General features: G+C 48.2%; 1 protein-coding gene across 9 annotated transcripts in view; it reads left to right on the forward strand.

The window, feature by feature from the left end:
- BRD4 (bromodomain containing 4) overlaps positions 1-22,952 on the forward strand; it is an 83,583-nt gene that overhangs the window by 50,690 nt on the left and 9,941 nt on the right. For 7 of the 9 annotated variants that reach the window (XM_072919956.1, XM_072919954.1, XM_072919957.1 and 4 more), the window contains exons 13-19: positions 1,174-1,281; positions 7,627-7,679; positions 9,682-10,012; positions 12,046-12,699; positions 15,647-15,759; positions 18,328-18,493; positions 21,615-21,742. In XM_072919956.1, the coding sequence (XP_072776057.1) occupies positions 1,174-1,281; positions 7,627-7,679; positions 9,682-10,012; positions 12,046-12,699; positions 15,647-15,759; positions 18,328-18,493; positions 21,615-21,742 (1,553 nt within the window). Of the gene's footprint in view, positions 1-1,173; positions 1,282-7,626; positions 7,680-9,681; positions 10,013-12,045; positions 12,700-15,646; positions 15,760-17,183; positions 18,494-19,217; positions 19,289-21,614; positions 21,743-22,952 lie in introns of those variants that run through there. The other 2 variants (XM_072919961.1, XM_072919962.1) reach the window with 2 other exon arrangements.

The raw sequence follows: 22,952 nt of genomic DNA on the forward strand, positions 1-22,952 counted from the left end.
TAGAACCAACTGGTTGAGTTCAGAACGACCCAGTTGAGTGTAAAACCAACCGGTTGAGTTTGGGATCAACCAGTTGGGTTCAGGATGACCCAGTTGAGTTTAGAACCGAATGGTTGAGTTCAGGATGACCCAGTTGAGTTCAGCATGACCCAGTTGAGTTCAGCATGACCCAGTTGAGTTCAGGATGACCCAGTTGAGTTCAGAACGACCCAGTTGAGTGTAAAACCAACCGGTTGAGTTTGGGATCAACCAGTTGAGTTCAGGATGACCCAGTTGAGTTCAGAACCAACCAGTTGGGTTTAGAATGAACCAGTTGAGTTCAGAACCAACAGGTTGAGTTCAGGATGACCCAGTTGGGTTTAGAACCGAATGGTTGAGTTCAGGATGACCCAGTTGAGTTCAGGATGACCCAGTTGAGTTCAGAACCAACCGGTTGAGTTCAGGATGACCCAGTTGAGTTCAGGATGACCCAGTTGAGTTTAGAACCAACCAGTTGAGTGTAAAACCAACCGGTTGAGTTTGGGATCAACCAGTTGGGTTCAGGATGACCCAGTTGAGTTCAGAACCAACCAGTTGAGTTCAGGATGACCCAGTTGAGTTCAGAACCAACCGGTTGAGTTCAGGACAACCCAGTTGAGTTTAGAACCAACCGGTTGAGTTTGGGATCAACCAGTTGGCTTCAGGATGACCCAGTTGAGTTCAGGATGACCCAGTTGAGTTTAGAACCGAATGGTTGAGTTCAGCATGACCCAGTTGAGTTCAGGATGACCCAGTTGAGTTCAGAACCAACCAGTTGGGTTTAGAACGAACCAGTTGAGTTCAGAACCAACCGGTTGAGTTCAGGATGACCCAGTTGAGTTCAGGACAACCCAGTTGAGTGTAAAACCAACCGGTTGAGTTCAGGATAACCCAGTTGAGTTCAGGATGACCCAGTTGAGTTTAGAACCAACCGGGTGAGTTTGGGATCAACCAGTTGCCTTCAGGATGACCCAGTTGAGTTCAGAACCAACCAGTTGGGTTTAGAACGAACCAGTTGAGTTCAGAACCAACCGGTTGAGTTCAGGATGACCCAGTTGGGATGCCCTGGTTGACTTTAGGCCAAACCAGTTGGGTTGAGGCAGTCGATCCCCCGTTAACGCCCCCGCGGTGACGCCCTCCCGTTGTTCCCGGCAGAGAAGCTCGACGTCCTGGCCGGCTCCTCCAAGCTCAAGGGATTCTCCTCGTCGGAGTCGGAATCCAGCAGCGAGTCGAGTTCTTCCGACAGCGACGAGTCGGACTCAGGTTAGCGCTTCCCGCCTTTCCCGACCTTTTCCGGACAAATAAACTCGATTTCATTCCTGCCTTCGCCGTCCATTCTTCTTTGGGGAAGCCTTTGGAATTTCCTGACCACCATTCCGTGATTTTTAATTTTTTTTTTCCTGTTTTTTTTTTGTAATAATCCTGGAGCGAGCGCCGTGGGAGGGTTGGGTGGGGTTGGGGTTGGTTTTTTGGGGTTTTTTTGGGAAAATGGGAATTACGGTGGAGCCGTCGGGAACGTCGTGTGGAGATGGAGGGGTGGGGTTATATGGAGAAAAAGATGGAGAAAATGGGATTTTTTGGAAAAAAATGGGTTTTATGGAGGAAAAATATGGAGAAAATGGGGCTTTATGGAGAAAAAAAGATGGAAAAATGGGATTTTATGGAAAAATGTTGAGAAAATGGGATTTTATGGAAAAAGTAGGGTTTTATGGAGAAAAAATATGGAGAAAATGGGGTTTTATTGAGAAAATGGGGTTTTATAGAGGAAAAAGATGGAAAATGGGATTTTATGGAAAAAATGGGGTTTTATGAAAGAAAAATATGGAGAAAATGGGGTTTTATTGAGAAAATGGGGTTTTATAGAGGAAAAAGATGGAAAAATGGGATTTTATGGAAAAAATGGGGTTTTATGGAGAAAAAATATGGAGAAAATGGGGTTTTATTGAGAAAATGGGGTTTTATAGAGGAAAAAGATGGAAAAATGGGATTTTATGGAAAAAATGGGGTTTTATGAAAGAAAAATATGGAGAAAATGAGGTTTTATGGAGAAAAAATATGGAAAATGGGATTTTATGGAAAAAAATGGGGTTTTATGGAGGAAAAAGATGGAGTAGATAGGATTTTATGAAAAGAATTGGATTTTATGGAGGAAAAAGATTGAGAAAATGGCATTTTATGGAAAAAATGGGGTTTTATGGAGAAAAAATATTAGGAAATGGGATTTTATTTAAAAAATGGGATTTTATAGAGAAAAACAATTGAGGGAATGGAATTTTATGGAAAAAAATTGGATTTTATGGATAAAATATGGAGGGAATGGGATTTTATGGGAAAAATGGGATTTTACGGATAAAAAGATGGAGGGAATGGGATTTTATGGGAAAAATGGGATTTTACGGATAAAAAGATGGAAGGAAAGGGATTTTATGAGAAAAAAAAGAAATTTTATAAAGGAAAAATTGAGGGAACATTATTTTATGGATTAAAAAATGGGGAAAATGGGATCTTAAAGTTAAAATCATTGAGGGAATGGGATTTTACGGATGAAAAAAGTGGGGGGAATTGGATTTTAGGGATAAATCCCATTTTATTTTATGGCTCCGGGCGGATTTGGGATCTGGAATCTTTGGGAAAAATTGGGCTTTGAGGGAATTTGAAATTCCAAGTCCCCGTCGTCGCTCCCTGTGCCTCCCTGGGGGTAAAATCCTGATTTTTCGTGGGTATTATCCCAAATTTTCCCAATTCCCACCTTTCCTCGTGCCCCTTAAATTTGAGATTTGTTCCCATCCCAAAATCTGAGGTTGAGCCGGACTGAATTCCAGGAATCAGGAAGGGTTTGATGGCTCCAGTGTTGGAAAATCCCGTGGAAATATTCGGGATTGAATTCCAGAGCGGGTCAGGCGCGGAGGGGGAGCAGAAATCCAAACAAAATCCCCCAAAAAAAGAGAAAAAAACCAAAACAAAATCCCAGAAAAGGTCCCCAAAAAATCCAGGATTGAGCCGGATCTGGTGATAATTCCCAGCAATTTTCCAAGATAAATCCAGAATTGGGAGTCTTTGAACATTTTCATTATTTTTTAGAGTAATTTTAAGGAATTTTCCATAAATTTTTGGAGATTTTGTTGGAATTTTTAGGCCTTAGGAATGACAAAATCCAAGGAATTGGTGCTGAATTCTTCTTCCCTGGATTTATCTCTAAAATTCTATTTTTATCAGGTTTTTCCTGGTTTTTGCCTGATTTTCCATCAAATCCACCAAAATTAACAGGATTGGACTCATCCCAAATCCAGAACCTTCATTTTTCCCCAAAAAAAAAATGGTGGTTGGAAGCAGAAAAACCTGGAAAAGGTATTTTTTGGGGATGAATTTCACTCCAAACTACCAAATCCAGATTTTTCCCCGGAACACTTCGATCTGCCCCAAATATTTTCCCAAAATTCGTTGATTTTTTTTGTTCCTTTTTCCAAGATTTCTCAGCCTTGGAAGCAGCAATTTCTCACTCCCTCAAAAACCTGGAAAATCGGATCCGTTGGATGTTTTGACTTAATAAAAGCCATAAAAGGACTACAAAAATCCTCTTTTTTCATGGAATTTTACCCCAGGATTTGGGAATTTGGATCTGTCTGTCAGGATTTCAGTTTTGGGGGGGAATAAAATCAGGATTTCGGGGGAAATTTGGGAGAAATCCCATAAATCCACATGGCCGTGCCTGGATTTGACTTTTCTGCCCCAAAATCACCTGGAAGTGACTTTTCCATCGATCCCCGGATTTTCTCCCTGTGGATTCGGGGTTGAAGGTTCATCCATGGGTTGGGTTGGGATCTCCAAAATCCTGGATCGTCCTTCTGGGAGCGCGATTCCGATCAAAGCCGACAGCCGGGGAGGAAGTTTGGGATCATCCTTGGGATCTCCAAAATCCTTGGAATCTCCTTCTGGACCAGGAAATTCCAGCTTGGACCCACAATCGGTGATGAAATTCGGGATCATCCTTGGGTTGGGATCTCCAAAATCCAGTGTCATCCTTCTGGACCAGAAAATTCCGGTTGGCCATGAAGGTTGGGATCATCCTTGGGATCTCCAAAATCCTTGGAATCTTCTGGACCAGAAAATTCCAGCTGGGAACCAAAATCGGTGATGGAGTTCGGGATCGTTCTTGGGTGAAATCCTTGGAATCTCCTTCTGGACCAGGAAATTCCAACTGAGAACCAAAATTGGTGATGAAGTTTGGATCATCCTTGGGATCTCCAAAATCCTTGGAATCTTCTGGACCAGGAAATTCCAGCTGGGACCCAAAATTGGTGATGAAGTTTGGGATCATCCTTGGGTGAAATCCTTGGACTCTCCTTCTGGACCAGGAAATTCCAGCTTGGACCCAAAATCGGTGATGAAATTCAGGATCATCCTTGGGTTGGGATCTCCAAAATCAGCGTCATCCTTCTGGACCAGAAAATTCCGGTTGGCCATGAAGGTTGGGATCATCTTTGGGATCTCCAAAATCCAGGATGATCCTTCTGGGAATGCGATTCCGACTGGGACCCAACAACCGGTGAGGAAAGTTGGGATCATCCTTGGGTTGGGATGTCCAGGATCTCCAGAATCTCCAGGTGATCTCCATGGAACCCCGCGATTCCGAGTGGGACCCAAAATCGGTGATGGAGTTTGGGATCATCCTTGGGTTGAAATCCTTGGAATCTCCTTCTGGACCAGGAAATTCCAGCTTGGACCCAAAATTGGTGATGAAATTCGGGATCATCCTTGGGATCTCCAAAATCCTTGGAATCTTCTGGACCAGAAAATTCCAGCTGGGACCCAAAATTGGTGATGAAGTTTGGGATCATCCTTGGGATCTCCAAAATCCTTGGAATCTTCTGGACCAGAAAATTCCAGCTGGGACCCAAAATTGGTGATGAAGTTTGGGATCATCCTTGGGTTGAAATCCTCGGACTCTCCTTCTGGACCAGGAAATTCCAGCTTGGACCCAAAATTGGTGATGGAGTTTGGGATCATCCTTGGGTTGAAATCCTTGGAATCTCCTTCTGGACCAGGAAATTCCAGCTGGGACCCAAAATTGGTGATGGAGTTCGGGATCATCCTTGGGTTGGGATGTCCAGGATCTCCAGAATCTCCAGGTGATCTCCATGGAACCCCGCGATTCCGAGTGGGACCCAAAATCGGTGATGGAGTTTGGGATCATCCTTGGGTGAAATCCTTGGAATCTCCTTCTGGACCAGGAAATTCCAACTGGGACCCAAAATTGGTGATGGAGTTCGGGATCATCCTTGGGTTGGGATCTCCAAAATCCTGGATCGTCCTTCTGGGAACGCGATTCCAACTCAGACCCGACAGCCGGGGAGGAAGTTTGGGATCATCCTTGGGATCTCCAAAATCCTTGGAATCTTCTGGACCAGGAAATTCCAGCTTGGACCCAAAATTGGTGATGAAATTCGGGATCATCCTTGGGTTGGGATCTCCAAAATCCAGCGTCATCCTTCTGGACCAGAAAATTCCGGTTGGCCGTGAAGGTTGGGATCATCTTTGGGATCTCCAAAATCCAGGATGATCCTTCTGGGAATACGATTCCGACTGAGACCCAACAACCGGTGAGGAAAGTTGGGATCATCCTTGGGTTGGGATGTCCAGGATCTCCAGAATCTCCAGGTGATCTCCATGGAACCCCGCGATTCCGAGTGGGACCCAAAATCGGTGATGGAGTTTGGGATCATCCTTGGGTTGAAATCCTTGGAATCTTCTTCTGGACCAGGAAATTCCAACTGGGAACCAAAATTGGTGATGAAGTTCGGGATCGTTCTTGGGTTGGGATCTCCAAAATCCTGGATCGTCCTTCTGGGAACGCGATTCCAACTCAGACCCGACAGCCGGGGAGGAAGTTTGGGATCATCCTTGGGATCTCCAAAATCCTTGGAATCTTCTGGACCAGGAAATTCCAACTGGGAACCAAAATTGGTGATGAAGTTTGGGATCATCCTTGGGTTGAAATCCTTGGAATCTCCTTCTGGACCAGGAAATTCCAGCTTGGACCCAAAATTGGTGATGAAATTCGGGATCATCCTTGGGTTGAAATCCTTGGAATCTCCTTCTGAACCAGGAAATTCCAACTGGGAACCAAAATTGGTGATGGAGTTCGGGATCGTTCTTGGGTTGGGATCCCTGGAATCTTCTTTTGGACCTCGTGATTCCGACTGGGACCCGGTGGCTGGGAATAAAGGTTGGATCCATCCTTGGGATCTCCAAAATCCAGGATGATCCTTCTGGGAATGCGATTCCGACGGGGATCAAACGCCGGCAGAGGAATTTGGGATCATCTTTGGGTTGAAATCCTTGGAATCTTCTTCTGGGAACGCGATTCCCACTGGGATCCAACAGTGGCAGTGAAAGTTGGGATCATCCTTGGGTTGGGATCTCCAGGATGATCCTTCTGGGAATGCGATTCCGACTGGGATCAAACACCAGCGAAGGAATTTGGGATCGTTTTGGATTAAAATTCTCGGAGTCGTCTTCTGGACGTCGTGATTCCGACTGGGATCAACAATCGGCGATGAAGGTTGGGATCGTCCTTGGGTTGAGATCTCCAGAATCCAGGATGATCCTTCTGGGAATGCGATTCCGACTGGGATCAAACGCCGGCAGAGGAATTTGGGATCATCTTTGGGTTGAAATCCTTGGAATCTCTTCTCGGAACGCGATTCCCACCGGGATCCAACAGTGGCAGTGAAAGTTGGGATCATCCTTGGGTTGGGATCTCCAGAATCCAGGATGATCCTTCTGGGAATGCGATTCCGACTGGGATCGAACACCAGCGAAGGAATTTGGGATCATTTTGGATTAAAATTCTTGGAGTCTTCTTCTGGACGTCGTGATTCCGACTGGGACCCAATAACTGGGAATGAAGGTTGGAATCATCCTTTAGATCTCCAAAATCCAGGATGATCCTTCTGGGAACGCGATTCCGACTGGGATCAAACACCAGCGAAGGAATTTGGGATCGTTTTGGATTAAAATTCTTGGAGTCTTCTTCTGGACGTCGTGATTCCGACTGGGATCAACAATCGGCGATGAAGGTTGGGATCGTCCTTGGGTTGAGATCTCCAAACTCCAGGTTGATCCTTTTGGACCTCACAATTCCAGCTGGGACCCAACACCGGTCAAGGAATTTGGGATCATCTTTGGGTTGAAATCCGTGGGATTTTCTTCCGTACCGTACGATTCCAACCCCGGCGATGGAATTTGGGATCATCTTTGGGTTGAAATCCTTGGAATCTCTTCTTGGAACGCGATTCCAACGGGGATCCAACACTGACAATGGATTTTGCCAAGGTTCTCCCTCTGGAGCAGCGACATTCCCGGGATAACCGATCCTGTTGAATCCATGGATTTTCTTGGCCGTTGGATCTTTTTCCGACAATTTTCCCTCAATTTTTTTTCTTTTTTTTGGCGGCAAAATCCCCGATCCCAGAAATCCCTGGGGAATTCCGGTCAATCCTGAGGGAATTCCAATCAGTCCCTGGGGAACTCCCGATCGGCGCCGTCGGGTTCATCCGGAGCCGTTCCCAAATTAATTTTTCTTCTTCTCCCGTTTATTTTTGGCAGAAATGGCGCCGAAGTTGAAGAAAAAAGGGCACTCGGGGCGGGAGCAGAAAAAGGTAGGAACGGGATGGGGGGTGGGATTGGATCTTTGGGATGGGATCCATGGATTGGGATGAGATTGGGATGGGATCCATTAATTGGGGTGGGATCCATGGATTGGGATTGGATCCATCAATTGGATGTGGGTTGGATCAATGGATTGGGATTGGGATGGGATTGGATCCATTAATTAGTTTGGGATGGGATCCAAGAATTGGGATTAGATCCGTTAATTGGGATTGGGTTGGATCCATTAATTGGGATTGGATCCGTTAGTTGGGTTTGGGTTGGATCCATGGATTGGGATTGGGATGGGATCGATGGATTGGGATTGGATCCATGGATTGGGATTGGATCCATCAATTGGATTTGGGTTGGATCAATGGATTGGGATTAGATTGGGATTGGATCCATTAATTAGTTTGGATTGGATCCATTAATTGGGGTGGGATCCATGGATTGGGATTGGATCCATTAATTGGGTTGGGGTGGGATCCATTAATTGGGGTGGGATCCATGGATTGGGATTGGATCCATCAATTGGATTTGGGTTGGATCAATGGATTGGGATTAGATTTGGATTGGATCCATTAATTAGTTTGGGCTGGGATCCATTAATTGGGATTGGATCCGTTAATTGGGTTTGGGTTGGATCCATGGATTGGGATTGGGATGGGATCGATGGATTGAGATTGGATCCATGGATTGGGACTGGGATTGATGGATTGGGATTAGATTGGGATGGGATCCATTAATTGTGTTGGGATGGGATCCATTAATTGGGTTGGAGTTGGATCCATGGATTGGGATTGGATCCATTAATTGGGATTGGATCCATTAATTGGGTTGGAGTTGGATCCATGGATTGGGATTGGATCCATGGATTGGGATTGGATCCATTAATTGGGATTGGGTTGGATCCATTGATTGGGATGGGATCCATTAATTGAGATTGGATCCATTAATTGGGATGGGATCCATTAATTGGGATTGGATCCATTAATTGGGATTGGGTTGGATCCATGGACTGGGATTGGCATGGGATCGATCCATGGATTGGGATTGGGGTGGGATTGGTCATTTTGATGACCAAAAGACCATTTTGGTGTCCAAACCCACATTTTGATGACCAAAAGACCATTTTGGTGTCCAAACTCATGTTCTGATAACCAAAAGACCATTTTGGTGTCCAAACCCACATTTTGATGACCAAAAATCATTTTGATGTCCAAACTCAAGTTTTGATCACCAAAAGACCATTTTGGTGTCCAAACCCACATTTTGATGACCAAAAAACCATTTTGGTGTCCAAACCCCCATTTCAATGACCAAAAGACCATTTTGGTGTCCAAACTCAAGTTTTGATGACCAAAAGACCATTTTGGTGTCCAAACCCACGTTTCGATGACCAAAAGACCATTTTGGTGTCCAAACCCACATTCAGATGACCAAAACACCATTTTGGTGTCCAAACTCACGTTTTGATGACCAAAAGACCATTTTGGTGTCCAAACCCACGTTTTGATGACCAAAAGACCATTTTGGTGTCCAAACCCACATTTCGATGACCAAAAGACCATTTTGGTGTCCAAACCCACGTTTTGATCACCAAAAGACCATTTTGATGACCAAAAGACCATTTTGGTGTCCAAACCCACATTTTGATGACCAAAAGACCATTTTGGTGTCCAAAGTCACATTTTGGTGTCCAAACCCACATTTTGATGACCAAAAGACCATTTTGGTGTCCAAACCCACATTTCGATGACCAAAAGACCATTTTGGTGACCAAACCCACATTTTGGTGTCCAAACCCACGTTTTGATGACCAAAAGACCATTTTGGTGTCCAAACCCACATTTTGATGACCCAAGAGGTCGATTCGATGACCGAAACACCAACTTTGTCGACCAACGACAACATTTTAACGACCCCAGGATCTCATTTCCATCCCCAAACCCCCATTTTGATGCCCCACCAGAACATCTCCACCCTTCCTAACCCTTCGTTTCTCAACAGCACCACCACCACCACCACCAACCGCCGCCGGCGCCGCCGCAACCCCCTCCGGCGCCGCCGCAGCCCGTCCCGCCGGCGCTGCAGCCGCCGCAGCCGCCGCCCGTCCCGCCGCCCGCCGCGCCCCTGAAGGCGTCACCACCGCCGCCCTTCGTCCCCACCCAGGTGCCCGTCCTGGAGCACCCGTTGCCGGGGACCATGTTCGACACCATGGCCCATTTTGGCCAACCCATCCTGCACCTGCCCCAAGCTGAGCTGCCCCCGCCCCACCTGCCCCCGGCGCCCGAGCACAGCCCCTCGCCCCACCTCAACCAGCACGTGGTGTCTCCTCCAGGTGAGACGGGTGAGGTGGGTCTTGGGGGCCACCGGGGGCTCCTTGGGGTGTCCCAAGAGGTTCTTTGATCTTGGTGCCCACCATGGGCTTGTTGGGGTGTCCCAAGAGGTTCTTCGATCTTGGTATCCACCGTGGTGTCTCAAGAGGTTCTTCACTCTTGGTATCCACCATGGGCTCCTTGGGGTGTCTCAAGAGGTTCTTCGATCTTGGTATCCACCGTGGTGTCTCAAGAGGTTCTTCACTCTTGGTGTCCACCATGGGCTTGTTGGGGTGTGCCAAGAGGTTCTTCACTCTTGGTGTCCACCATGGGCTCCTTGGGGTGTGCCAAGAGGTTCTTCGGTCTTGGTGTCCACCATGGGCTTGTTGGGATGTCCCAAGAGGTTCTTCACTCTTGGTGTCCACCATGGGCTCCTTGGGATGTCCCAAGAGGTTCTTCGATCTTGGTGTCCACCGTGGTGTCTCAAGAGGTTCTTCACTCTTGGTGTCCACCATGGGCTCCTTGGGGTGTCCCAAGAGGTTCTTCGATCTTGGTGTCCACCGTGGTGTCTCAAGAGGTTCTTCACTCTTGGTGTCCACCATGGGCTCCTTGGGGTGTCCCAAGAGGTTCTTCGATCTTGGTGTCCACCGTGGTGTCTCAAGAGGTTCTTCACTCTTGGTGTCCACCATGGGCTCCTTGGGGTGTCCCAAGAGGTTCTTTGATCTTGGTGTCCACCATGGGCTCCTTGGGGTGTCCCAAGAGGTTCTTCACTCTTGGTGTCCACCATGGGCTCGTTGGGATGTCCAAAGATGAAGAGGATGGTGGTGGGTGAGGGACAGGGAGGTTCTTGGGTCTTGGTGTCCACCACAGGTGTGTTAGGGTGTCCCAGGAGGATGAGGATGGTGATAGATGGAGGAAAGGGAGGTTCTTCAGTCTTGATGTCCACCATGGGCTTGTTGGGGTGTCCAAAGAGGATGAGGATGGTGGTGGGTGAGGGAAAAGGAGGTTCTTGGGTCTTGGTGTCCACCATGGGTGTGTTGGGATGTCCCAGGAGGATGAGGATGGTGGTAGATGGAGGAAAAGGAGGTTCTTCACTCTTGGTGTCCACCATAGGCTTGTTGGGGTGTCTCAAGAGGTTCTTCGATCTTGGTGTCCACCATGGGCTCCTTGGGGTGTGCCAAGAGGTTCTTCACTCTTGGTATCCACCATGGGTTCCTTGGGGTGTGCCAAGAGGTTCTTCAATCTTGGTGTCCACTGTGGTGTCTCAAGAGGTTCTTCACTCTTGGTGTCCACCATGGGCTCATTGGGGTGTCTCAAGAGGTTCTTCAATCTTGGTGTCCACCATGGGTTTGTTGGGATGTCCCAAGAGGTTCTTCAATCTTGGTGTCCACCATGGGCTCCTTGGGATGTCCAAAGATGAAGAGGATGGTGGTGGGTGAGGGACAGGGAGGTTCTTGGGTCTTGGTGTCCACCATGGGTGTGTTGGGATGTCCCAGGAGGATGAGGATAGTGATAGATGGAGGAAAGGGAGGTTCTTCAGTCTTGATTTCCACCAGGGGCTCGTTGGGGTGTTCAAAGAGGATGAGGATGGTGGTGGGTGAGGGAAAAGGAGGTTCTTGGGTCTTGGTGTCCACCATGGGTTTGTTATGATGTCCCAAGAGGTTCTTCAATCTTGGTGTCCATCATGGCCTCATTGGGATGTTCAGAGAGGAAGAGGATGAGGGTACATGGTGGAAATGGGAGGTTCTTCACTCTTGGTGTCCACCATGGGTTTGTTGGCGTGTCCCGAGAGGAAGAGGATGAGGGTACATGGTGGAAATGGGAGGTTCTTGGTTCTTGGTGTCCACCATGGTCTCATTGGGACGTCCCAACATCTCAGAGGAAGAGGATGGTGATGGGTGGGGTTGGACCCACCTGGAAGGTGCTGGGGCGGGATCGGGCGGTGACGGACCAGCCCTGGAAGTTCTCCTGGTCCCACCACAGAGGAGGAGAAGGTCGGGCGGGCCCGCGGGTGGTGGAACCTCTCCTGACCCACCACCATGTCCTTCTCCCGCAGCTTTGCACAACGCTCTGCCTCAGCAGCCCTCGAGGCCCAGCAACCGCGCGGCGGCGCTGCCCCCGAAGCCGCCGCGGCCGCCGGCCGTGTCCCCGGCGCTGCCACCACCACCGCAGCCACCACCGCAACCGCTGCTGCCGCAGCCGCCGCTGCCGCAGCCGCCGCAGGTGCTGCTGGAGGACGAGGAACCACCAGCACCACCACCGGTGCCACCACCGGTGCCACCACCGGTGCCACCACCGCCGCACCACAACCTCCCCCTGAGCGCCAGCCAGATGCAGCTGTACCTGCAGCAGCTGCAGAAGGTGCAGCCGCCGACGCCGCTTCTCCCTTCAGTGAAGGTCCAGTCGCAGCCGCCGCCGCAGCCACAGCCGCCGCCGCCTCCCCCGGCGCTGCCGCCGCCGCCGGCGCATCCCGCGGTGCAGCCGCTGCAACCGCCGCAGCAGCGCCCGCTGCACCTGCAGCCCCTGAACTTCCCGGCGCATCTGGCGCAGCCGCCGGCGCCGCCGCAGCAAACGGCGCAACCGCAGACGCAGCAGCAGCAGACGGCACCGCCGCAGCCGGCGCAGACGCAACCGGCGCCGGCAAAGCCGCAGCAGGTCATCCAACATCATCCGTCGCCGCGGCAACACAAAGGAGATCCATACGGCGGCGGTGAGAGATGGATGGATGGATGGATGGATGGATGGATGGATGATGGATGGATGGATGATGGATGGATGGATGGATGATGGATGATGGATGATGGATGGATGGATGATGGATGATGGATGGATGATGGATGATGGATGGATGGATGATGGATGGATGGATGGATGGATGGATGGATGATGGATGATGGATGGATGATGGATGGATGATGGATGGATGATGGATGGATGGATGATGGATGGATGATGGATGATGGATGGATGGATGATGGATGGATGATGGATGATGGATGGATGATGGATGATGGATGATGGATGATGGATGATGGATGGATGATGGATGATGGATGGATGATGGATGGATGGATGGATGATGGATGATGGATGGATGATGGATGGATGGATGATGGATGGATGATGGATGGATGGATGGATGGATGGATGGATGGATGGATGATGGATGATGGATGGATGATGGATGGATGATGGATGGATGATGGATGGATGGATGATGGATGGATGGATGGATGGATGATGGATGGATGATGGATGGATGGATGATGGATGATGGATGGATGGATGGATGGATGGATGATGGATGATGGATGGATGATGGATGATGGATGATGGATGATGGATGATGGATGGATGATGGATGATGGATGGATGGATGATGGATGGATGGATGGATGGATGGATGGATGATGGATGGATGGATGGATGGATGGATGATGGATGGATGGATGATGGATGATGGATGGATGGATGGATGGATGGATGGATGATGGATGGATGGATGATGGATGATGGATGGATGGATGATGGATGATGGATGGATGGATGGATGGATGGATGGATGATGGATGGATGATGGATGGATGATGGATGGATGGATGGATGGATGATGGATGATGGATGGATGGATGATGGATGGATGGATGGATGGATGATGGATGGATGATGGATGATGGATGATGGATGGATGGATGGATGGATGATGGATGGATGGATGATGGATGGATGGATGGATGGATGGATGGATGGATGGATGATGGATGATGGATGATGGATGATGGATGATGGATGGATGGATGGATGGATGATGGATGGATGGATGATGGATGGATGGATGGATGGATGGATGGATGGATGGATGGATGGATGATGGATGATGGATGATGGATGGATGGATGGATGGATGATGGATGGATGGATGATGGATGGATGGATGGATGGATGGATGGATGGATGGATGATGGATGATGGATGATGGATGATGGATGATGGATGGATGATGGATGATGGATGGATGGATGATGGATGGATGGATGATGGATGGATGATGGATGGATGGATGATGGATGGATGATGGATGATGGATGGATGATGGATGGATGGATGATGGATGGATGGATGATGGATGGATGGATGGATGGATGATGGATGGATGGATGATGGATGGATGATGGATGGATGATGGATGGATGGATGATGGATGGATGATGGATGATGGATGGATGATGGATGGATGGATGATGGATGATGGATGATGGATGATGGATGGATGGATGGATGATGGATGGATGGATGATGGATGGATGGATGGATGGATGGATGGATGATGGATGGATGGATGGATGGATGATGGATGGATGGATGATGGATGGATGATGGATGGATGGATGGATGGATGATGGATGGATGATGGATGGATGGATGGATGGATGATGGATGGATGGATGATGGATGGATGGATGGATGGATGGATGATGGATGGATGGATGGATGGATGGATGGATGGATGATGGATGGATGGATGGATGGATGGATGGATGGATGATGGATGGATGGATGGATGGATGATGGATGGATGGATGATGGATGGATGATGGATGGATGGATGGATGGATGGATGGATGGATGGATGATGGATGGATGATGGATGATGGATGGATGGATGATGGATGGATGATGGATGATGGATGATGGATGGATGATGGATGGATGATGGATGGATGGATGATGGATGATGGATGGATGATGGATGGATGGATGGATGGATGGATGGATGATGGATGGATGGATGATGGATGGATGGATGGATGGATGGATGGATGGATGGATGGATGGATGGATGGATGATGGATGGATGATGGATGGATGGATGATGGATGGATGGATGGATGGATGGATGGATGGATGGATGGATGATGGATGGATGATGGATGATGGATGATGGATGGATGATGGATGGATGGATGATGGATGGATGGATGATGGATGATGGATGGATGATGGATGATGGATGGATGGATGGATGGATGATGGATGGATGGATGATGGATGGATGATGGATGGATGGATGGATGGATGGATGGATGGATGGATGATGGATGGATGATGGATGATGGATGGATGGATGATGGATGGATGATGGATGATGGATGATGGATGGATGATGGATGGATGATGGATGGATGGATGATGGATGATGGATGGATGATGGATGGATGGATGGATGGATGGATGGATGATGGATGGATGGATGATGGATGATGGATGATGGATGGATGGATGGATGATGGATGATGGATGGATGGGTGGATGATGGATGGATGATGGATGGATGATGGATGGATGGATGGATGGATGGATGGATGGATGATGGATGGATGGATGGATGGATGGATGATGGATGGATGGATGATGGATGATGGATGGATGGATGGATGGATGGATGGATGGATGGATGGATGGATGGATGGATGATGGATGATGGATGATGGATGGATGATGGATGGATGGATGATGGATGATGGATGGATTATGGATGATTGATAGATGATGGATGATGGATGACAGATGATGGACTTTGGGGACGCGCCGGTGGCGGTGATGACGCGGTGACGGTGACGGTGACGACGTGACTGACCGGTGCCCACCTGTTGCAGGTCACCTGCGGGAAGCCCCCTCCCCTCTCATGATGCCTTCCCCACAGATGCCGCCGTTCCAGGGCCTCGTGCCTCAGTCGCCCCCTCAGCAAAACATCCAGCCAAAAAAACAGGTGAAAGAGACGGATTTTGGGATTTTGGGATTCGGGATTTTGGGATTGGGATTTGGGATTTTGGGATTTTGGGATTCGGGATTTTGGGATTGGGATTTGGGATTTTGGCATTTGGGATTTGGGATTTTGGGATTCGGGATTTTGGGATTTGGTCAAGTGGAAAAATGGGATTTGGGATTTTGGATTTGGGATTTCGGATTTGGGACTTTATGGTCAGGTGAAAGAGCCGGATTTTGGGATTTTGGGATTTTGGGATTCGGGATTTTGGGATTCGGGATTTTGGGATTGGGATTCAGGATTTTGGCATTTGGAGTCAGGTGAAAAAATGCGATTTGGGATTTGAGATTTTGGATTTGGGATTTCGGATTTGGGACTTTATGGTCAGGTGAAAGAACAGGATTTGGGATTCGGGATTTTGGGATTTGGGATTCGGGATTTTGGGATTGGGATTCGGGATTTGGGATTTGGGACTTTGGGGTCAGGTGAAAGAACAGGATTTGGGATTTGGGATTTGAGAATTTGGATTTGCGACTTTGGGATTTGGGGTCAGGTGAAAGAACAGGATTTGGGATTTGGGATTTGAGAATTTGGATTTGGGACTTTGGGATTTGGGGTCAGGTGAAAGAACAGGATTTGGGATTTGAGAATTTGAGATTTTGTATTTGGGGTTTGGGATTTCGGATTTGGGGTCAGGTGAAAGAACAGGACTTTGAGATTTGGGATTTTGGGATTTTTGGGTCTTGGGATCAAGTGAAAGAACAGGATTTGGGATTTGGGATTTGAGAATTTGGATTTGCGACTTTGGGATTTGGGGTCAGGTGAAAGAACAGGATTTGGGATTTGGGATTTGAGAATTTGGATTTGGGACTTTGGGATTTGGGGTCAGGTGAAAGAACAGGATTTGGGATTTGAGAATTTGAGATTTTGTATTTGGGGTTTGGGATTTCGGATTTGGGGTCAGGTGAAAGAACAGGACTTTGAGATTTGGGATTTTGGGATTTTTGGGTCTTGGGATCAAGTGAAAGAACAGGATTTGGGATTTGGGATTTGAGAATTTGGATTTGGGACTTTGGGATTTGGGGTCAGGTGAAAGAACAGGATTTGGGATTTGAGATTTGGGATTTTGGGATTTGGAGTCAGGTGAAAAAAATGAGATTTTGGACCAAATGAAAAAATGGGATTTTGGGTTTTTGGGTTTTGGGATCAGGTGAAAGAACAGGAATTTAGGATTTTGGGATTTGAGATTTTGTATTTGGGATTTAGGATTTCGGATTTGGGGTCAGGTTAAAGAACAGGACTTTGAGATTTGGGATTTGGGATTTTGGCATTTGGAGTCAGGTGAAAAAATGCGATTTGGGATTTGAGATTTTCGATTTGGGATTTCGGATCTGGGACTTTGGGATCCTGATCCCGAATTTCCACAGGAATTGCGAGCGGCCTCGTTATCAGGATTGGGGTTAGATTTGGGATTTTTGGGATGGATCCTGATCCCGAATTTCCGCAGGAATTGCGAGCAGCCTCGTTATCAGGATTGGGGTTGGATTTGGGATTTTGGGGCCGATCCTGATCCCGAATTTCCACAGGAATTGCGAGTGGTGTCAGGATGAGGATTGGGGTCAGGTTTAGGATTGGGGTTAGATTTGGCATTTTGGGATGGATCCTGATCCCGAATTTCCGCAGGAATTGCGAGCGGCCTCATTACCAGGATTGGGGTTAGATTTGGGATTTTTGGGGCCGATCCTGATCCCGAATTTCCGCAGGAATTGCGAGCGGTGTCAGGATCAGGATTGGGATCAGGTTTAGGATTGGGGTTGGCATTTTGGGATAGATCCTGATCCCGGATTTCCGCAGGAATTGCGAGCGGCCTCGTTATCAGGATTGGGGTTAGATCTGGGATTTTTGGGTTGGATCCTGATCCCGAATTTCCGCAGGAATTGCGAGCGGCCTTGTTATCAGGATTGGGGTTGGATTTGGGATTTTGGGGCCGATCCTGATCCCGAATTTCCGCAGGAATTGCGAGTGGTGTCAGGATGAGGATTGGGGTTGGATTTGGGATTTTTGGGGCCGATCCTGATCCCGAATTTCCGCAGGAATTGCGAGCAGTGTCAGGATCAGGATTGGGGTTGGATTTGGGATTTTTGGGATGGATCCTGATCCCGAATTTCCGCAGGAATTGCGAGTGGTGTCAGGATCAGGATTGGGGTTGGAATTGGGATTTTTGGGATGGATCCTGATCCCGAATTTCCGCAGGAATTGCGAGCGGCCTCGTTATCAGGATTGGGGTTGGATTTGGGATTTTTGGGATGGATCCTGATCCCGAATTTCCGCAGGAATTGCGAGCGGTGTCAGGATCAGGATTGGGGTTGGATTTGGGATTTTGGGGCCGATTCTGATCCCGAATTTCCGCAGGAATTGCGAGCGGCCTCGTTATCAGGATTGGGGTTGGAGTTGGGATTTTGGGGCCGATCCTGATCCCAGATTTCCGCAGGAATTGCGAGCGGCCTCGTTATCAGGATTGGGGTTGGATTTGGGATTTTTGGGGCTGATCCTGATCCCGAATTTCCGCAGGAATTGCGAGCGGCCTCGGTGGTGCAGTCGCAGCCGCTGGGGGGGGGCAAGGAGGAGAAGCTGCACTCGCCCGTGATCCGCACCGAGACCTTCAGCCCCCCCCTGCGCCAGGAGCCCCCCAAGGGACACCCCGAGGGCATCAAGGCGACCCCACACCTCCCCCAGCGTGAGTGCGGCACCCCGGCGCCGGAAACCCCGAAAAACGCAAAAAAAACCCCATAAAAATCCCATAAAATGTCATGGGGAGAGAGGAAAACCCAAAAATATCCCTTAAAATTTTATAGGGAGGGAAAAAAACCCCAAAAATCCCATAAAATGTTATGGGGAGAGAGGAAATCCCAAAATATCCCTTAAAATTCATAGGGAGGGAAAAAAAACCCCAAAAATCCCATAAAATGTTATGGGGAGAGAGGAAAACCCAAAAAAAAACCTTAAAATTTCATAGGGAGGGAAAAAAACCAAAAATTCCATAAAATGTTATGGGGAGAGAGGAAAACACCCAAATTCCCGATTTCTGGGGTCGGAATTCCCAATTTTAGGACCATAAATCCCCAGAATTGCCAATTTTGGGGTCGGAATTCCCAATTTTTGGGTTGTAACTCCTTGAATTCCCTATTTTGGGACCATAAATCCCCAGAATTCCCAATTTTGGGGTTGGAATTCCCAATTTTGGGACCATAAATCCCCAGAATTCCCTATATTGGGGTCGGAATTCCCAATTTTGGGATCGGAATTCCCAATTTTGGGGCCATAAATCCCCAGAATTGCCAATTTTGGGGTCGGAATTCCCAATTTTGGGGTGTAAATCCCCAATTTTGGGGTGTCAATCCCCAATTTTGGGGTGTAAATCCCCAATTTTTGGGTTCAGAATTCCCAAATTTCGGTTTTAGGGCCGGAGCTGAAGCCCCTGGAGGGGGCGGGACCCCGGCCCAATTTTGGGGTGTAAATCCCCAATTTTGGGGTGTAAATACCCAATTTTGGGGTGCAAATACCCAATTTTGGGGTGTAAATCCCCAATTTTTGGGTTCAGAATTCCCAAATTTCGGTTTTAGGGCCGGAGCTGAAGCCCCTGGAGGGGGCGGGACCCCGACCCAGTTTTGGGGTGTAAATGCCCAATTTTGGGGTGTCAATTCCCAATTTTGGGGTGTAAATCCCCAATTTTGGGGTGTAAATCCCCAATTTTTGGGTTCAGAATTCCCAAATTTCGTTTTTAGGGCCGGATCTGAAGCCCCTGGAGGGGGCGGGACCCCGGCCCAATTTTGGGGTGAAAATCCCCAATTTTGGGGTGCAAATCCCCAATTTTGGGGTGTAAATCCCCAATTTTTTGGTTCAGAATTCCCAAATTTCATTTTTAGGGCCGGAGCTGAAGCCCCTGGAGGGGGTGGGACCCCGGCCCAATTTTGGGGTGTAAATCCCCAATTTTGGGGTGTCAATTCCCAATTTTGGGGTGCAAATACCCAATTTTGGGGTGTAAATTTCAAATTTTGGGGTGTAAATCCCCAATTTTGGGGTCGGAATTTCCAATTTTGGGGTGTAAATGCCCAGTTTTTGGGTTCAGAATTCCCAAATTTCGGTTTTAGGGCCGGAGCTGAAGCCCCTGGAGGGGGCGGGACCCCGGCCCAATTTTGGGGTGAAAATGCCCAATTTTGGGTGCCCGCTGATCCCAAATTTCGGTTTTAGGGCCGGAGCTGAAGCCCCTGGAAGGGGCGGGACCCCGGCCCAATTTTGGGGTGTAAATGCCCAATTTTGGGGTGTAAATCCCCAATTTTGGGGTGTAAATCCCCAATTTTTGGGTTCAGAATTCCCAAATTTCGTTTTTTGGGCCGGAGCTGAAGCCCCTGGAGGGGGCGGGACCCCGGCCCAATTTTGGGGTGTAAATGCCCAATTTTGGGGTGTAAATCCCCAATTTTGGGGTTTAAATCCCCAATTTTGGGGTCGGAATTCCCAATTTTGGGGTGTAAATGCCCAATTTTGGGGTGTAAATGCCCAATTTTGGGGTGTAAATCCCCAATTTTGGGGTTTAAATCCCCAATTTTGGGGTCGGAATTCCCAATTTTGGGGTGTAAATGCCCAATTTTGGGGTGTAAATCCCCAATTTTTGGGTTCAGAATTCCCAAATTTCGGTTTTAGGGCCGGAGCCTAAGCCCCTGGAGGGTGCGGGACCCCGGCCCAATTTTGGGGTGTAAATGCCCAATTTTGGGGTGTAAATGCGCAATTTTGGGGTGTAAATCCCCAATTTTTGGGTTCAGAATACCCAATTTTGGGGTGTAAATCCCCAATTTTTGGGTTCAGAATTCCCAAATTTCGGTTTTAGGGCCGGAGCTGAAGCCCCTGGAGGGGGCGGGACCCCGGCCCAATTTTGGGGTGTAAATGCCCAATTTTGGGGTCGGAATTCCCAATTTTGGTGTGTAAATCCCCAATTTTTGGGTTCAGAATTCCCAAATTTCGGTTTTAGGGCCGGAGCTGAAGCCCCTGGAGGGGGCGGGACCCCGGCCCAATTTTGGGGTGAAAATCCCCAATTTTGGGGTGCAAATACCCAATTTTGCGGTGTAAATCCCCAATTTTGGGGTGTACATCCCCAATTTTGGGGTGTAAATCCCCAATTTTTGGGTTCAGAATTCCCAAATTTCGTTTTTAGGGCCGGAGCTGAAGCCCCTGGAGGGGGCGGGACCCCGACCCAATTTTGGGGTGCAAATACCCAATTTTGGGGTGTAAATGCCCAATTTTGGGGTCGGAATTCCCAATTTTGGGGTGTAAATCCCCAATTTTTGGGTTCAGAATTCCCAAATTTCGGTTTTAGGGCCGGAGCTGAAGCTCCTGGAGGGGGCGGGACCCCGGCCCAATTTTGGGGTGTAAATCCCCAATTTTGGGGTCGGAATTCCCAATTTTGGGGTGCAAATACCCAATTTTGGGGCGTAAATCCCCAATTTTTGGGTTCAGAATCCCCAAATTTCGGTTTTAGGGCCGGAGCTGAAGCTCCTGGAGGGGGCGGGACCCCGGCCCAATTTTGGGGTGTAAATCCCCAATTTTGGGGTGAAAATCCCCAATTTTGGGGTGTAAATGCCCAATTTTGGGGTGTAAATACCCAATTTTGGGGTGTAAATCCCCAATTTTGGGGTAGGAATTCCCAATTTTGGGGTGTAAATGCCCAATTTTTGGGTTCAGAATTCCCAAATTTCGTTTTTAGGGCCGGAGCTGAAGCCCCTGGAGGGAGCAGGTCCTCGGCCCAATTTTGGGGTGTAAATCCCCAATTTTGGGTGCCCGCTGATCCCGAATTTCGGTTTTAGGGCCGGAGCTGAAGCCCCTGGAGGGGGCGGGACCCCGGCCCGTGATCCGCCCCCCCGAACAGGCCCCGCCCCCCACGGACAAGGAGCGCCAGAAGGCCGAGCCCAAAACGCCCGTGGCCCCAAAAAAGGTAAAAAAACCCAAAAAAGGTAAAAAAACCCCAAAAAAGGTAAAAAACTCCAAAAAAAAAAGGTAAAAAACTGGGAAAAAAAAGGTTAAAAAATGGGTCAAAAAAGGTGAAAAATTCCAAAAAACTGAAAAATGCCGAATTTGGGGAAAAAAGCCAAAAGAAGTCAAAAATGTCAAAATAGGTAATTAAGCAAAAAAAGGTCAAAAGAGGTTTAAAAGCCAAAAAAGGTAAAAATGCCAAAAAAGGTAAAAAATTCCAAAAAAGGTAAAAATGTCAAAAAAGGTAAAAAAATCCTAAAAATATTAAAATGCAAAATTTGGGGGGAAAGGCCAAAAAAGGAAAAAATTGCCCAAAAAGGTAAAAAATTCCAAAAAAGGTAAAAATGTCAAAAAAGGTGAAAAATTACAAAAAATGGTAAAATGCCAAATTTGGGGGGAAAAGCCAAGAAAGGTAAAAATTCCCCAAAAAGGTAAAAAAATCCAAAAAAAGGTAAAAATGTCAAAAAAAGGTGAAAAATTACAAAAAATGGTAAAATGCCAAATTTGGGGGGAAAAGCCAAGAAAGGTAAAAATTCCCCAAAAAGGTAAAAAAATTCCAAAAAAGGTAAAAATGTCAAAAAAGGTGAAAAATTACAAAAAATGTTAAAATGCAAAATTTGGGGGGAAAAGCCAAAAAAGGTGAAAATTGCCCAAAAAGGTAAAAAAATTCCAAAAAACGGAAAAATGCCAAATCTGGGGGGAAAAAGCCCCAAAATTCCCAAGGGATCTCCGGAAGGTGAAGGAGGAGCTCCAGGGTTGGTCCTGGAGAAGTTCCTGAGGTCCCACCAGGCCGAGGAACCCCCTGAGATCCCACCAGGCCGAGGAACCCCCTGAGATCCCACCAGGCTGAGGGACCCCCTGAGATCCCTCCAGGCTGAGGAACCCCCTGAGATCCCACCAGGCTGAGGAACCCCCTGAGGTCCCACCAGCCTGAGGAACCCCCTGAGATCCCTCCAGGCCGAGGAACCCCCTGAGATCCCACCAGGCCGAGGAACCCCCTGAGATCCCACCAGGCTGAGAGACCCCCTGAGATCCCACCAGGCTGAGGAACCCCCTGAGATCCCACCAGGCCGAGGAAACCCCTGAGATCCCTCCAGGCCGAGGAACCCTCTGAGATCCCGCCAGGCTGAGGAACCCCCTGAGATCCCACCAGCCTGAGGAACCCCCTGAGA

The sequence above is a fragment of the Taeniopygia guttata genome, chromosome 30 (assembly GCF_048771995.1).
Source record: "Taeniopygia guttata chromosome 30, bTaeGut7.mat, whole genome shotgun sequence".
In the NCBI taxonomy this organism is placed as follows: Eukaryota; Metazoa; Chordata; class Aves; order Passeriformes; family Estrildidae; genus Taeniopygia; species Taeniopygia guttata.